General features: G+C 38.4%; 1 protein-coding gene across 8 annotated transcripts in view; it reads left to right on the top strand.

The window, feature by feature from the left end:
* The window catches only part of atrip (ATR interacting protein), a 67801-nt gene that overhangs the window by 36245 nt on the left and 16015 nt on the right, over positions 1-15541 (top strand). For 7 of the 8 annotated variants that reach the window (XM_069937235.1, XM_069937234.1, XM_069937236.1 and 4 more), the window contains 4 exons: positions 79-186; positions 4495-4599; positions 5096-5222; positions 8445-9161. In XM_069937235.1, the coding sequence (XP_069793336.1) occupies positions 79-186; positions 4495-4599; positions 5096-5222; positions 8445-9161 (1057 nt within the window). The remainder of the gene's footprint in view (positions 1-78; positions 187-4494; positions 4600-5095; positions 5223-8444; positions 9162-15541) is intronic. The other variant, XM_069937239.1, reaches the window with a different exon arrangement.

The following is a 15541-nucleotide window of genomic DNA, read 5'->3' as shown; positions in this document are numbered from 1 at the left end:
TTAACTACAAAGAGATTGGTGATGTTGAGGAACAGTGATTTATTTCCATTTAATTCAATTTAATTATTTCACAAACAGAGCCAAGAGATTTGAGAGAGCTCCACATTGCCAACAAGGAAATACCTGAAAAAAGTCCTTCACTTAACTCCATTCGGAGAAAAGTCTCCCACCGTAGGCAATCAAAAGGTATATTATTGTTGTGTAATATATTTTAAAAGATTACATTTAGTGTAATTTAGTACATGCTTGGTTATAGAATGTTCCTGTGATATTGCTCTTTGTGGACCTGGTCTTGCAGTTTATTTAATTTTAAACTTCACTACATTTTCCATATCTTCACTCGTATAATATGCAGAAAATCATAAATTTTGTTTAAAAAAAATATTTTCATATAACACACATGTGCTATACTGCCCGGATGTAGTATTCTAAATTCTGACTGACAAAAGCAATTTGCATTTAAATGAGTCATGAGACAAAGCAGACAATTATCTCCCACAATTAACACACCAATCAACTTCTCCCAGAGGTGTCAATCGCCCATTATATAGATGATGTCCTGCTGCATTACATTAACAAGTTTTGGAGAGGAATCAATTAAATAGATCAAAGACAGGCTTCAGAGTTTAAGCATGATTTAATTTTAATTTTTTTCCCCACGCCCGGTATAAATTGCGCACATTCTTTCATTGCCATTATTATATTCTCATGCTGGCTATAACATTCCTTTCTTTCTTTGGCTTGGCTTCGCGGACGAAGATTTATGGAGGGGGTAAAAGTCCACGTCAGCTGCAGGCTCGTTTGTGGCTGACAAGTCCGATGCGGGACAGGCAGACACGGTTGCAGCGGCTGCAGGGGAAAATTGGTTGGTTGGGGTTGGGTGTTGGGTTTTTCCTCCTTTGCCTTTTGTCAGTGAGGTGGGCTCTACGGTCTTCTTCAAAGGAGGTTGCTGCCCGCCAAACTGTGAGGCGCCAAGATGCACGGTTTGAGGCGATATCAGCCCACTGGCGGTGGTCAATGTGGCAGGCACCAAGAGATTTCTTGAGGCAGTCCTTGTACCTTTTCTTTGGCGCACCTCTGTCATGGTGGCCAGTGGAGAGCTCGCCATATAACACGATCTTGGGAAGGCGATGGTCCTCCATTCTGGAGACGTGACCCATCCAGTGCAGCTGGATCTTCAGCAGCGTGGACTCGATGCTGTCGACCTCTGCCATCTCGAGTACTTCGACGTTAGGGATGAAAGCGCTCCAATGGATGTTGAGGATGGAGCGGAGACAACGCTGGTGGAAGCGTTCTAGGAGCCGTAGGTGATGCCGGTAGAGGACCCATGATTCGGAGCCGAACAGGAGTGTGGGTATGACAACGGCTTTGTGAGGTTTTTCAGTTGGTTGTTTTTCCAGACTCTTTTGTGTAGTCTTCCAAAGGCACTATTTGCCTTGGCGAGTCTGTTGTCTATCTCATTGTTGATCCTTGCATCTGATGAAATGGTGCAGCCGAGATAGGTAAACTGGTTGACCGTTTTGAGTTTTGTGTGCCCGATGGAGATGTGGGGGGGCTGGTAGTCATGGTGGGGAGCTGGCTGATGGAGGCCTACGCTCGCTATAAATTGCATATTTCCTACAGCTGCTTTAAATTGTGTACGTTCTTTCAACATGTACAATTATTCTCATGTAGCGTGCACACGCATATAATGCATGGATTTGGGGAGGGGGAGGGTGCCTGGTTTGTAAAAATATGGTATTCGACAATATTTTTGTTTATCTGCTATTATAAGATAGAGAAAGAAAGAATATTATTTGTAGTTCAGTTCAACAGGTTGCTGATTTAGCCTGGCAATCTGAATAATGTTTGAATTGTTGGGGTGCACATACACCTGATTCCATTTTTTAGGCATTTTTTTTGAGATTTATGCAAACTTGCTGGAGAAACTCAGTAAATTACATAGTGTTCTTGTATAGCAAAGATATAGATTCATAATCAACATTTTGGGCCTGAGCCCTTTGTTCAAGTATGAGCAAAAAGCAGGCAGGTGCCAGAATAAATAAAAAATATTTTATTATCTTTACTACATAAATAATGATGCATGACTTGCTGAGTGCTTCCAGCATTTTTTGTGTAAACTATATTCGCAGCAACTGCAGACTTTCTTGTTTAACTTTTTTTTGAGTTAAATGCTTGGCAATTAAATTATGCTTATTGCATCTAAAGAGCCAATAGTGAAGAGAAAACTGTTCAAGGGTCCACAGACCGATCAGCATCTGCATCTATTTTGAGTCTGTATAAAGCACCAGGGTAAACTGGGAGAAGAGTGAGGCAATGCTTTTTGGTAACTGGTTTGACTGGTCTACCATCCCTTTCGCAGTCAGATCTAACTACCTGAAGATGTTGAGGATCTGTTTGGAGGGTCTAAGGTATGCAACAAAAATTGAAGTGGATCACAAAGGTCCATCAAAAATTGGATCTGTGGACACAGTGCTCCCTCTCAATAACAGTGAAGAACCTTGTCATCAGTTGTGGGGTGCTCTTGATACTGCTGTATGTTTCACCTCTGCCCTGGTAGTCACCAGTGCAGTCTTCCAGTCCATATGGGGATATACAAGATAGAAAAAGTCAAAGGGTCACCATGTTCAAGTTGCCAGACAATGGGGTCAAAGGCATACGTGATGTGACCCTCATCCTGATGACAACCTTCATGAGTGGCTGCATTAGTCTGTGTGTGGAACTAAAGTACGAGAACACCAAGTGCTGCTATACACTGAGGTTCCACTTGTCCCAAGTATTGCGAAGGATGGGCCCGCCCCCATTGCTGCACAATGTCCCAGTCAGCTGAACTTTTCCTCACCACATATCCTTTGTGGAAAAGCTTTTCCAAACAAACACCTTTGACCACAAGACCATCAGGCAGTGGTCAGCGCACAACCTCTTCCAGACACCGAGAGACGAGGACTCCATGGACACAGTTTTGTCATTCCCATAGCAGACCAACTAGGTAATCTGGTGGAATGCCTCATTGCCAGTGCTCACAAACAAGCCCCAGGATTTGGCCCCTGGCTGGTGATGAGAGGAGTCCTCCTCTCAGACAGATCTTTCCTATACAATAGGAACGTCACCCACAATGCATGTTGTCCCTGAGATGACTGTGTGGAGTGAAGACAGTCGCCCACCTCTTTACAGAATTCAAATTTGTTGAGGGAGTGAGGAAAAGGGTACAAGAGTTCTTGTCAGGATTCATCGCAAGCAGCAGTGTGACAGCAGATGTCTGATTTACAGTCTATTCCTGGGAGGAAACACACAGTCAGACATTTAGAATTGGTGGAAGACCATCAACTCAGTGAAAGACACACTTTGGTCTGCCTGAAACCTGTTGTTCTTTCAGCTCACATCGCATTCCAGGCTGCAGGAGTATATACTGAGGGACATACTGAAGCCTGGTGCAGCCAATGAGAGGGTGCTGTGGGGAAGGACCATAGTCTGGAGTCCTTCTCTTACCAGGCATTGAGTGGCTGAGACTGATGGGAAGGCCCGCAAACAACAGAGGAAGGAGTAGCGATAAGGTGCCACAGAGGTGGCAATGGTGTAACCATGGTGTAACCATGGACAGTGATGGATATGTATGGAATGAAAGTAAGGTTGTAAGAAACTTTAAACTGTTTTCCTTTTGTAAATAATTTATTGTAAATAAAATCAACTTTTGGTATATTAAAAAGAAATGTGGAGGCATTGCCAACCCTTGGGGTACTGGAGCTACTCCACTAGGAAATCTTGAAAAATGCACATCTTCAGTAAGTTCATGAAATTAATGGAGTGGCAGCATTTATGCTTTATAGATTTTTAAAGCTAATTAATTTTTGGGATGGCAAGATGTCTGAAGAGTGAAATTTTACATTTCTGTTCTTTTTGTAGACTGGGAAGTAAAAATAAAGCCATATCCTCTGATAAGATCATAGATTAGTGTTGGATTTCAGATGAAGTGGGAAATAAATTATTAAAAAGGTGAGGTCTATCAATGGGTATAGCCAATCACATTTGTAACTTTCTTTCAACTTTACCTGTTGTTTGAATGTCTGAAGAATAAGTCAGGTCGTGTATGACGAGGTCAGCTCTTGGCCATCTGTGTTTTTGCCCATGTCTTTGCCATATATGTCCCTAAACATCTGTCATCATCAAGGCCTTAATTTATTTTCAACAGCAGCTTTTCATTGTTCCATTTTTCACATTTCTTGTTGTTATGTATGGTTAGTTCCACAATCAAAATTGAGTTGGAATGAAATCTACAATTGTACTTTTTTTTTTCTCCAGGAGAAATTGGACAACGGCAAAGTGTAAAGTTACTCCAGATTTAGCTGTTTTATATAGTTTAGCATTTTTACATATTCAAGAGCTCACTTGCATATATTCAGATACAACTTAGTTAAAGATACAGAGTTGATACTTAATACAGGACATTTTTTTAATGCTTTATTGATCTTGCTGTGTTCTTTGGCCCATCCTTAGGTTCTGCTGATTCACATTGCATTTGCACTGGTGAGGGGAAACAGGTAGCCTGGTCCAAAGCTGACCTTCAGACAGCAACTAGATTGTACAGAGGACGAATTGAAGGTTAGCATTGCACTAACTGCTTTGTAATCATTCTGCCATCATTGCTCCATCAAGTTTACAGATAAAGCCTTAGTAATTTACTTTAAAGTTTAAAAATTGTTATTAGGCAGGTATAGAGACTTTAGGAGAGTCGCCCCCATTGGCAAGTGGCATCGGCTAGCTCTTCATCTTGGGCACTGCTACTTTATTCATACACAACTTTATGGAAACTTTATTCAAATAGCTGCTGTGGGTGGGACATTGGCTGAATATTTGCTCCCATCTTCACGAAGAGGTTGTGTATTGATGCGAAGTAAATTTAGTTTTACAATTTTAAACTTTTGTTTATTTTCAAAGTTATTTATTATGGTATTTTTATTTTGTTTTGCTAGTTTTTCAGTTGCTGGTTGCTTGAATTCAAGGTACTGGGGATTTTACTGCAGTACTTCCTTCTCCTTTTGTTGAATTGCAGACATTAGGTACGCACTTATTTAAAAAAAATAAATTGTTTTTTAAGGTGCTGTACTGATGACAATGTTGCTCAGCCAGCCAGTTGGTCTTCAGAGTTTGGGACTGAGCCATCTCCTCAACTGTAGTTCTGAAACTTTCATTGGGTTGGTCCAACATCATAGCTGCTGCAGCATGTGAGTATAATTTGTAATACATGCACAAGCCTTTGTCAAATTAATATATTCTTAAAATCTTAACTTGACTTTTCACTTTTTTTGTGAATAATGAATCAATAACAGAATTTATTTTTCATGAGCAAGTCACGAAATTCTGTGTTTTACAGAAGAATTACAGTGCAAACATTCATATTATGAATCATCTTACAACAATAATTTAAAAAATTATATAAAAATAGTGCACAAAAAGTAAGGCTGTGTCTTTGGTTCATTGATCATTCAGGAATCTGATGGCAGTGGAGAAGAAGCTGTCCTTGTGCTGCTTAGTGCTCGTCCTTCGGCTCATGTACCTTTTCCCCAATGGTAGCAGAGTGAAGAGGGCATGGCCTGGATGGTGAAGGTCTTTGAAGATTGAGGCTACTTTTTTTAAGATAATGCCTCGTGTAGATTTCCTAGAAGGAATGGAGTCTGGAGCCTGTGATGTTGCAGTCCGAGTGTACAACCCTCTGGTAGTTTTTTCTTGTCTTGAGATTTGGTGCTTCCATACCAGCCAGAATGCTCTCCATAGTACACCTGTAGAAGTTTTCTAAGTCTTTAGTGACATATGGACACTCCTCAAACACCTCACAAAGTATAGGCACTGGCAAGTCTTTGTGATTGCATCAACTTGGAGGCTGCAGGACAGAACTTCGGAGATGTTGACACCCAGGAATTTGAAGTTCTTGACCCTCTCCACTACTGAGCCCTCGATGAGGACTTCCTCCTAAAGTCCACAATCATCTCCTTGGTTTTGCTAATGTTGAGCACAAGGTTGTTGGTGTCACGCCACTCAGAGAGCTGATCTATCGCCCTCATTTATGCTTCCTCATTGCCGTCTGTGATTCTGCCAACCACTATGGTGTCATCGGCAAACTTGTAGATAGCATTGAAATTGTGCCTGGCCACACAGTTAAGGGTGTATAATGAGTAGAGCAGAGGGCTAAGCCCGCATCCTTGGGGTGCGCCTGTGTTGATGATTGGTGAGGAAGAAACATTTCCAATTCGTACTGACTGTGGTCTTAAGATGAGAAAGTCAAGGATGTAGTTGCAGGATGGTGTTTGGAGGCCCAGAGTTTGTAACTTCTTGACCAGCACTTAGAAAATAATGGTGTTGAAGGCTGAGCGGTAGTCGATGAAGAACAGCCGAATGTATGAATTGCTGTTTTCAAGGTTTTCTAGAGCTGAGTGGAGAGCCAGCGATATTGCATCCACTATAGAATGATTTTGACTATAGGCGAATTGCTGTGGGTCCAGATCTTTGCTTGGGTATGTGTTAATTCAGGTCGTGACCAGCCTCTCAAAGCATTTCATTACAGTAGAAGTTAGTGCTGCTGGGCAATAGTCATTGAGGCATCTCCCACTACTCCTCTACCATCTTCTTAAGATGCAAGCAGATCTTAATAAATAATTGTAAATTATTTTGAAATTTGGAAAATATTTATGTGTCCTATTTGATGATTATTTTGCCAGACAGTGGCACTGTTTTCCCAGGATAATTCTGACTGTAAGTAAACTGCTTTGATAATCAGCTTCATTCCTTCTGTGGATGGAAAGGAATATGGAGTAGGTGAATAGAATTCAAATAAGGTAATCTGGCTTTTCCCTGAAAGATTTTTTCTTGAATTTAGACAACACAATTAAGAATTTCTTGAATGTACAACTCAGCTTAGAGAATAAGATTTATTCCAGACAGATATTTGGTATTTGAAATTCTTTCAGCCTGAAGTAAATTTGGCAAAGTAGTAAGGTTTTATTCTATTTTTTTTTATTTTGAGAGGTGAATGAATTTGTTTCCAGACCTCAAAATGTAAAGAATGAGTTCTCTCAAACACTGACTTTCTTTTTGACCATTCCTGTATAATGATTTTTAATTTAAACATTTTGCTTCATACATTCTTCTGTCCCTGATGGGTATGTTTGCTGCATCCTTTTTGCTTTCAGTTTTGCCTTTTAAACTTTAATTTAAAAATGATTTATTCTTTACAGATTAACTTTCAATAAAAACATAAAAAAATTATTTCAATTTCTTGCTTTTCTTGTACCATTTCCCCAATGTTTCTCCATTCACAACAGCAACTTGAGCACAATTTTTAAATTGGAAATGATACCTATTGTAGTTGTCAAGACTCCTGTTTTTAAACTTCCACTAAGATGGTTAATATTTCAAGTAAATGACCTTTTGTGGAGCTACAGTATAAGCTAGAACAAAATCATATTTTCATTTGCAAATGATGTAGGGGTTGGAGAAAACAGAATAATTATCTGAGTGTCTTAATGCATAAAACTTTAAAAGATTATTAATCTCAAACAATTTTTTAAAGTATTGCTGTGACTTAATAATGTATTTTTATTTTCTTATACTGCATGGAAACAGGGCCTTTGGTAGAACATCCCACTCCTACCAAAATGTTCCATACACACTGGTCCCACCTGCCTATATTTGGTTCATATCCTTTTAAACCTATCCTCTCCATGTATCCATCCAGCTTTTTAAAAATGTTACAATGGTACTTTCCTCAACCAACTCCTCCAGCATCCCGTGCCAAAGATGAAATCCCTCATTATGACAAACTGTTTGAACAATAGCTGGCAGCAATCTCTTGACATTTTGCTCCTTTATTTCCTGTTGACAATTTGGGGGCCTATTGCACACTCCCAATAAGGCGATCATGCTGCCTTGTTCCTCAGCTCCACCCATATCACCTCACCAGCCAACCTGTCTGTCATGTCACCTGGCCATTTCAATGACATCCTCTTTAACCAACAATGCAACAACCCCTCCTCTTTTACTCCCACCTGTCTTTCCTGAAGCATCTATGACTTGGATGTTGAACTGCCAATTCTGCCCTCTCTTAACTGGGTTTCTGTTATGGCTGCCTTATACCAGTCAAGTGTTTATCCATGTCCTTCGGTCATCCAAAAATTTTAATCTGGTCTTCAGTGATATTTAAAATAAACCACCTTTGAGGATGTTTAATGAATCTTTTCAAGCTCATTCAATCAATAGGTAAGCAGATTGATGGTATATGCCCAGGAAATCTCACCTGGTCTATTCTGATTATGCACAAATTAAGAAAGCAGAGAACATGTTTTGTTTAAATTGGGCATCATGTTCACTCAGATGAGAACCAAAGGCCCTGTTCCTGTGCTGTTCTATCTTGAATAAAACTGTGGTTTTATAATGGTCTTTTCTCTTTGCAGTGACTCTTCATCAACTGAGAAAACTTCTGAAGTCCAGATAAAAGAAATTTCTTCAAATCTAAACAAGTTTCAACAGTTAGCTTTGTGTGGCATTAATATGCTTAGCTTGGACCAGGAATTGTCAGAAAATAACTTGGACAGCACAGAAATTTCTCTCCGATTAAGAAATCAAAATGGCTTGCCTGGTGCAGTTCACCTTTTACCACTAATAGAATATTTCCTTGATTCATTCTGTAAATCTTTGCAAATTGAAAAAGCAGGAAGCCCTTCTAGATGCTGTTCATCCAGTTCTGGGGAGCACACTACCTTGAATATAAATGATTGTGTACATAATTTGGAAGATTTTGCACTTGCAGCACTTGGAGTTCTGTATCGTCTTGTATCGCACAGTCAAAAAGTTGGAAATACCTTGTTGGTCCATTCCTCCAGTCAGAGTCCTGAAGGTGCCTCCTGCTCAGCTGCACAAAGAGATGACCAAAGGATGTCACCAGTTAATCATGACCCAGAAGTTGGAGCATCTTGGATTCAAAAGGATTTTGTAAAGCTGCAGGAATCAGCAGGTTCAGAAGAATCTCAGAATCACTTGTTCAACAAGTTACTCCATCTTTCTGACCCGGCATCTATAAACATCTCTCGTCGGAGAGAGAATGTTCAGTACCAGAGCTTGAGAGTTTTGGGGAAGGTTGCTGAAAGTGCAAGTCCTGTACTCCTACACAGGTAAAACAAGGGCAGAGGTTATGTGACAAATTACACTGAGCAACAAGTTTTTTTTTCCCCTAAAGGTTTGCTTCATGAAAAAAATTGGGGATTATGATAGACAACTTAAATCTGAACACAAGATAATTTCAGATTTGCTGTATCACATGGGAAGCTGGAGAAGCTTAATCGCATAATGTACCCTTGAGCCAAGGTCTCTGGTTGACTGCACATTTTGGCGCAGAGTAGAGAGGCCGAAGTGCCTGTTTATGTTGCCCAGGGTTTGTCTTAGGGTCACCAATTTTGCAACCAAAGTAGAGCTCAAGGCTTTTTTAATGTGAAGTTTGCTGCGTTTGAACCTTAACCGTATATTTCCCACAAATGTAACAATGTATCTCAGCTGTTGCGACATTGACAAGGCATTTCAGCTATATTGAATCTTCTTGGAGACCATAAATGGTATTGTTAAGTACACTTGCTATGCTATTGCCTAAAAACAAGTGCATCAACCTGCATTCAATCTTTATCAATGTAATGCGCAGCATCTGTATTTGTGAGCTGCTTTTGTAGCCTGTCTATATCTATCCAGACTAAGCACGTCCAGATCTAAGACAACATTTGCATAGCACCTGCACTGAATGCATGCCCAGGCCTGCTTGGACTGATCAAAATAGCTTGCTTTGTGGGCAATGTACTAGTAGACAAAATATGACAGGAAATCCCAAAATGGGTTATATCTAAAAAAAAAATTGTACATGATGGAGAATTTTAAGGTGGTTTTCGTGATAAGCAGCCCAAAATCCATAAAATAAGCCCAAAAATGTTCAGGAAGAAAAATCTTCATTATCCAATGTTGATAAGTTGTCTGGGAGATTTGAGCCGGACTAGAGGTTGCATTTTAATTCCTTATTCTGCACAGAGTAGAATTGACTCTATATTCTATGACGAGTTTTGGCTTCTCTGGATTAACTAATAAGTTCTGATGTCTGAACCCTGCTTCTTATTCCTGATAATATTGTCAATTGATCTCTTCAAGAAATGGGCATATGTAAATCAGTTCATGTATTGCTTGCTAAATAACTTCATCAGGCTTGACCTAGAAGTAAGCCTTGTATATTTATAATCATTCAAATAAGGGTTATTGCTGGATTGACTCTTAATGGATTAAACAGCAAGCAACATTAATAAAAGTAATTGGAAAAAAAATCTGCAGCTGCTGACAATTAAAATAAAAATTAAGCAATTTCAATATTTTCAACAGGTCAAGCAACATCTGTGGAGAGAGAATTAGAATTAATGTTTCAGTTCATTAATCTTCTGTTTTGATCGTTCTCCCTCAATAGATGATCTGCTGAATAATAAAGTCAAATGTAGGTTCTTTAACTTGATTTTGTAATTTTTGTACAGATTTTGTCACATTTTTCTTGGATTTGTTCTTTATAAAATCTCCGTGGTATCTTCTGCCCCATTAATTATATTTTAAGTCATACAGCTGTGAGATCAGCACCCATTAATCAGTTAATTTATCATTCTTCATCTGAATTCTGAGGGGAAAGCAGAAGTAGTTGTAAGAAGGAATTTCAAAAGGTCAAATTGTGGCTTTGTGCTGTTATGTAAAATATTTGTGATGTCAGTACCATTTAACTGGTATTTGAATATTCTCTGTAGAATGCCTTGAATTGGTTCAGATATTTTAAAATTTGTTCTATAAACACTGAAGCATTATCATTGTCCAAGTATGAAGTCGTATTTTACATAACAAAGCACCTCAAGGGTGCATTTCGACCCCATTGAAATTTGTTTTAACAACTACTCTGCTTTCCCATCTGAATTCAGATTAAGAATGATAAACTAGCTGATTATTGGCTGCTGGTCATTTGTTGTAAAACTGCAGTTTTTGTGTTTCTCAGCTGTCTTGTGTTAAAATCAGAATCTAGATTTATTGTCATAAACAAGTCATGAAATTTGGTGTTTTGTGGCAGCATCAAAGAGCAAACATTCATATTATAACCATCTTAAGACATTACTTAAAAAAAACCAATAATAGTGGACAAAAAGTAAGGCAGTGTCTTTGGTTATCGATTATTCAGGAATCTGATGGCAGTGGGGAAAGAAGCTGTCCTTGCGCCGCTGAGTGCTCGTCTTTTGGTTCCCAAAGGTAGCAGAGTGGTCTGGGTGCTGGGGGGTCTTTGAGGATAGAGGCTGCTTTTCTTTCTAAGACACTGCCTCATTTAGATGTCCTCGATGGAGTGAAGTCTGGTTTCTGTGATATCGCAGGCTGAGTTAACAGCCCTCTGGAGTTTATTCTTGTTCTGAGAGTTGGTGCCTCCATACCGGGCAGTGATGCAACCAGCCAGAATGCTCTCCATAGTATACCTGTAGAAGTTTACAAGCATCTTTGGTGACATACCAAACTTCCTTAGACACCTCACAAAGTATAGCTGCTCACTAGCCTTCTTTATGATTGCATCAACGTGGAGGATTCAGGAAAGATCCTTGGTGATGTTGATACTCAGGAATTTGAATTATGGCCAGGTGTTTCAGAACATAATCACATGTTCCACAGATGGATCTTATCTCTTCTCCAGTTTTATGCAGAAACCTTTTCAAACTTAATTATACAACTATGCTCCCTTATCCTTGACATCCATAATTTCTTAAACTCAGTGGGTCACTCTTTTTAAGGTATGTGATCCTAATTTCTCTAACCATAGAATCTATAGAATCTGGGTTAATTTTGGTTAATCTTTGCTGAACTTCCTGTAAGGTCAGTATATCCTTTCTTAGATGGTTTGTCCAGAAGCCCAAAAGAAAGTCTGTTTGGTGGGGTTTGTCTAGCTCTGTATTGTTTATACCCCAGCGTTCCATTCATTTTTAAAAATTTATTTTGTACCTGTCTATGTAATTTTAAGTGTTCTCCCTGTGTAGACCTTCCATTTTCTTTTGGCCAATACTGCCTTTTAAGTTAACCATAACCATTTACGGAGCGGAAACAGGCCATGTTGGCCTTTCGAGTCCGCACCGGTTCACTGATTTTGTGCGCCTTCTTCAGGCAATGAGTTTAACAATTGCAATCAAATTTGTAGAGTCCAGTTTGCAGAGATTACCTTAGGTCACACTGAATAAATCTTATTTTAATACGATTTATATCTATATCGATATCTATATATAAAGACCATACACACTTTGGAAGCCTATTTTAAACTCAGAGCTACACAATTGACCTTCAAGTGTGGCTCTTTCCTTCCCAGCCCTTCATACCCAGTGTATTAATGTATTGAAAATATATATCTGAAATTAAGCTTACAGAATTCATCTCAACATTAAACACTTTAATACCCGCACACCTAATTGAACTGTGCCCATGTCAACGATAAATAAAGAACCAAAAACAAGTTAGAAATGCAAAGTGAGGAGTCCCTCGTGCAGAACAATGTGACAACTGTGCTGCGAAATAATTATGACGAGAGCTCTTTCCGCATCTTCCTGGTGAGTTCTAGTGTTGTCAAAGCAGATGTATGCTCTATATGAATGCCTCTGAAATATAATGCCAGGAACTTTATCACTTGGTTCAAACTTCATGCTTTGCAGGTTTAACAATGTTTGCACCTAGAGCATTTCTCCAATTTGAAACAATTTTGTCCATTTGGTCCATCACATATCATCAAGGGTGGCATGGTTGGCGAAGTAGTTAGCATATCGCTGTTACAGCACCAGCGAACGGGATAGGGGTTCGAATCCCACCCTGTCTGTAAGGAGTTTGTATGTTCTCTCCATGTCTGCTGGGTTTTCCCTGGGGGTTTGTTTCCTCCCACCATTCATGGGGTTGTAGATTAATTGGGCAACACGGGCTTGTGGGCTGAAAAGGGTATGGCTAATTTTAAAAAAAATTAAATTTAAGCTATTTGCCACTACAATATCTCTCAGACAATGCTCTTAAAGTCATATAAATGCTGCACGGAAACAACCCTCTGGCTGATTAAGACTGCTCCAATCATAATGAACAGTTATTTTCTATTAAGCCGACCCTAGCCTATTTTAGAACATAAAACATAGGAGCAAAATAGGCCATTCAGTCCATTGAGTCTACCCCACCATTTATTTAATCATGAGCTGATCCATTTTCCCACTCTTCCCCACTTCCTGGCCTTCTCCCCATAACCTTTGATGCTGGCTAATCAAGAACCTGCCAATCTTGTCTTGTGTGCACCCAATGACCTTGCCTCCACAACCACCACACAAATGCCATGGCCAATTAACCTACCAACCTGCACATTGTTAGGTTGTGAGATGAAATCTACCTGCTCAAAGGAAAATGTGCAAACTCCACAAAATAAAACACCAGAGGTTAGGGTTTTTTAAAATTTTTTTAAAGTTTTTTATTTTTCACACCATAAATCACATTAGCCATGATATACACTTTTTCACACATATACAGTGACTTTTTCTCCCCCCCCCTCCTCCCAAGCCACCCCCCCCACCCCCCCCCCCTCTAATCCATTTTAGGTATACAATCTAGGTTGCATTAAGCCAGTCAGACAATTGTCATTCAACAAAATTACACCAGAAATTCTACTGAGTCCATTCTTTTCTTTCCTTCTCCTTCCATCAACTTAGGTAATGTTTGTTCCCGGTAGGTTTTCGCTATTGTATTTAATGTAAGGCTCCCATACTTGTTCGAATATTTCAATATTATTTCTTAAACTATATGTTATTTTTTCTAATGGAATACATTTATTCATTTCTATATACCATTGTTGTATTTTCAAATTATCTTGCAATTTCCAGGTTGACATAATAGATTTTTTTGCTACGGCTAGGGCTATCTTAACAAATCTTTTTTGTGCATCCTCCAAATCAATTCCAAATTCTTTGTTTTTTATGTTACTTAGGAGAAAGATCTCTGGATTCTTTGGTATATTGTTTTCTGTTATTTTATTTAATATCTGATTGAGATCATCCCAAAATTTTTCTACTCTCTCACATGTCCAGATTGCATGAATTGTTGTTCCCATTTCTTTTTTACATCGAAAACATCTATCAGATACTGTTGGGTCCCATTTATTTAACTTTTGAGGTGTAATGTATAGTCTGTGTAACCAATTATATTGTATCATACGTAGCCTCGTATTTATTGTATTTCTCATCGTTCCAGAACATAATTTCTCCCATGTTTCCTTTTTTATCTTTATATTTAAATCTTGTTCCCATTTTTGTTTAGTTTTACCATTTGTTTCTTCATTCTCCTTTTCTTGCAGTTTAATATACATATTTGTTATAAATCTTTTGATTAACATTGATTCTGTAATCACATATTCAAGGTTACTTCCCTCTGGTAAACTCAAATTGCTTCCTAATTTATCTTTCAAGTAGGATCTCAGTTGGTAATATGCCAGCGCTGTATCTCCAGTTATATTGTACTTATTTCTCATTTGTTCAAAGGATAAGAATCTACTTCCTGAAAAACAATTTTCTATTCTTTTAATCCCTTTTTTTCCCATTTTCTAAAGGAAAGGTTGTCTATTGTAAAAGGGAGTAGCTTATTTTGCATCCATATTAGTTTTGGTAATTGATAATTTGTTTTATTTCTTTCTACATGAATCTTCTTCCAAATATTGAGGAGATGATGTAATACTGGAGATGTTCTATGTTGTACCAATTTTTCGTCCCATTTATATAATATGTGTTCAGGTATCTTTTCCCCTATTTTATCTAATTCTAATCTCGTCCAGTCTGGTTTTTCCCTTGTTTGATAAAAATCTGATAGGTATCTTAATTGTGCGGCTCTATAATAATTTTTGAAGTTTGGCAATTGTAAGCCTCCTTGTTTATACCATTCTGTTAATTTATCTAGTGCTATCCTCGGTTTCCCCCCTCTCCATAAAAATGTCCTTATTATTTTCTTTAACTCTTTGAAGAATTTTTCTGTCAGTTGTATTGGCAATGCCTGAAATAAGTATAGTATCCTTGGAAAAATGTTCATTTTAATACAGTTTATCCTTCCTATCAGTGTTAGTGGTAGATCTTTCCAATGCTCTAAATCGTCTCCTGTAATTTTTTCATTAGTGGATTGTAATTGAGTTTATATAATTGGCCTAGATTTTTGTTTATTTGTACACCTAGGTATCTTATTGCCTGCATTTGCCATCTGAATGGAGATTCCTTCTTAAATTTTGAGAAATCTGCATTATTCATAGGCATTGCTTCACTTTTATTTACGTTTATCTTGTAACCCGACACTTCTCCATATTCCTTCAATCTCTTATATAATTCTTTTATTGATAGTTCTGGTTCTGTTAAGTACACTATAACATCATCCGCAAATAGACTGATTTTATATTCCCTGTCTTTTATTTTTATTCCTTTTATATTATTATCTATTCTTATCAATTCTGCTAGTG

The sequence above is a fragment of the Narcine bancroftii genome, chromosome 5 (genome assembly GCF_036971445.1).
Source record: "Narcine bancroftii isolate sNarBan1 chromosome 5, sNarBan1.hap1, whole genome shotgun sequence".
Classification (NCBI taxonomy): domain Eukaryota; kingdom Metazoa; phylum Chordata; class Chondrichthyes; order Torpediniformes; family Narcinidae; genus Narcine; species Narcine bancroftii.
The sequence above is the reverse complement of the archived record's forward strand: the minus strand, read 5'-3'. Positions and strand labels throughout refer to the sequence as shown.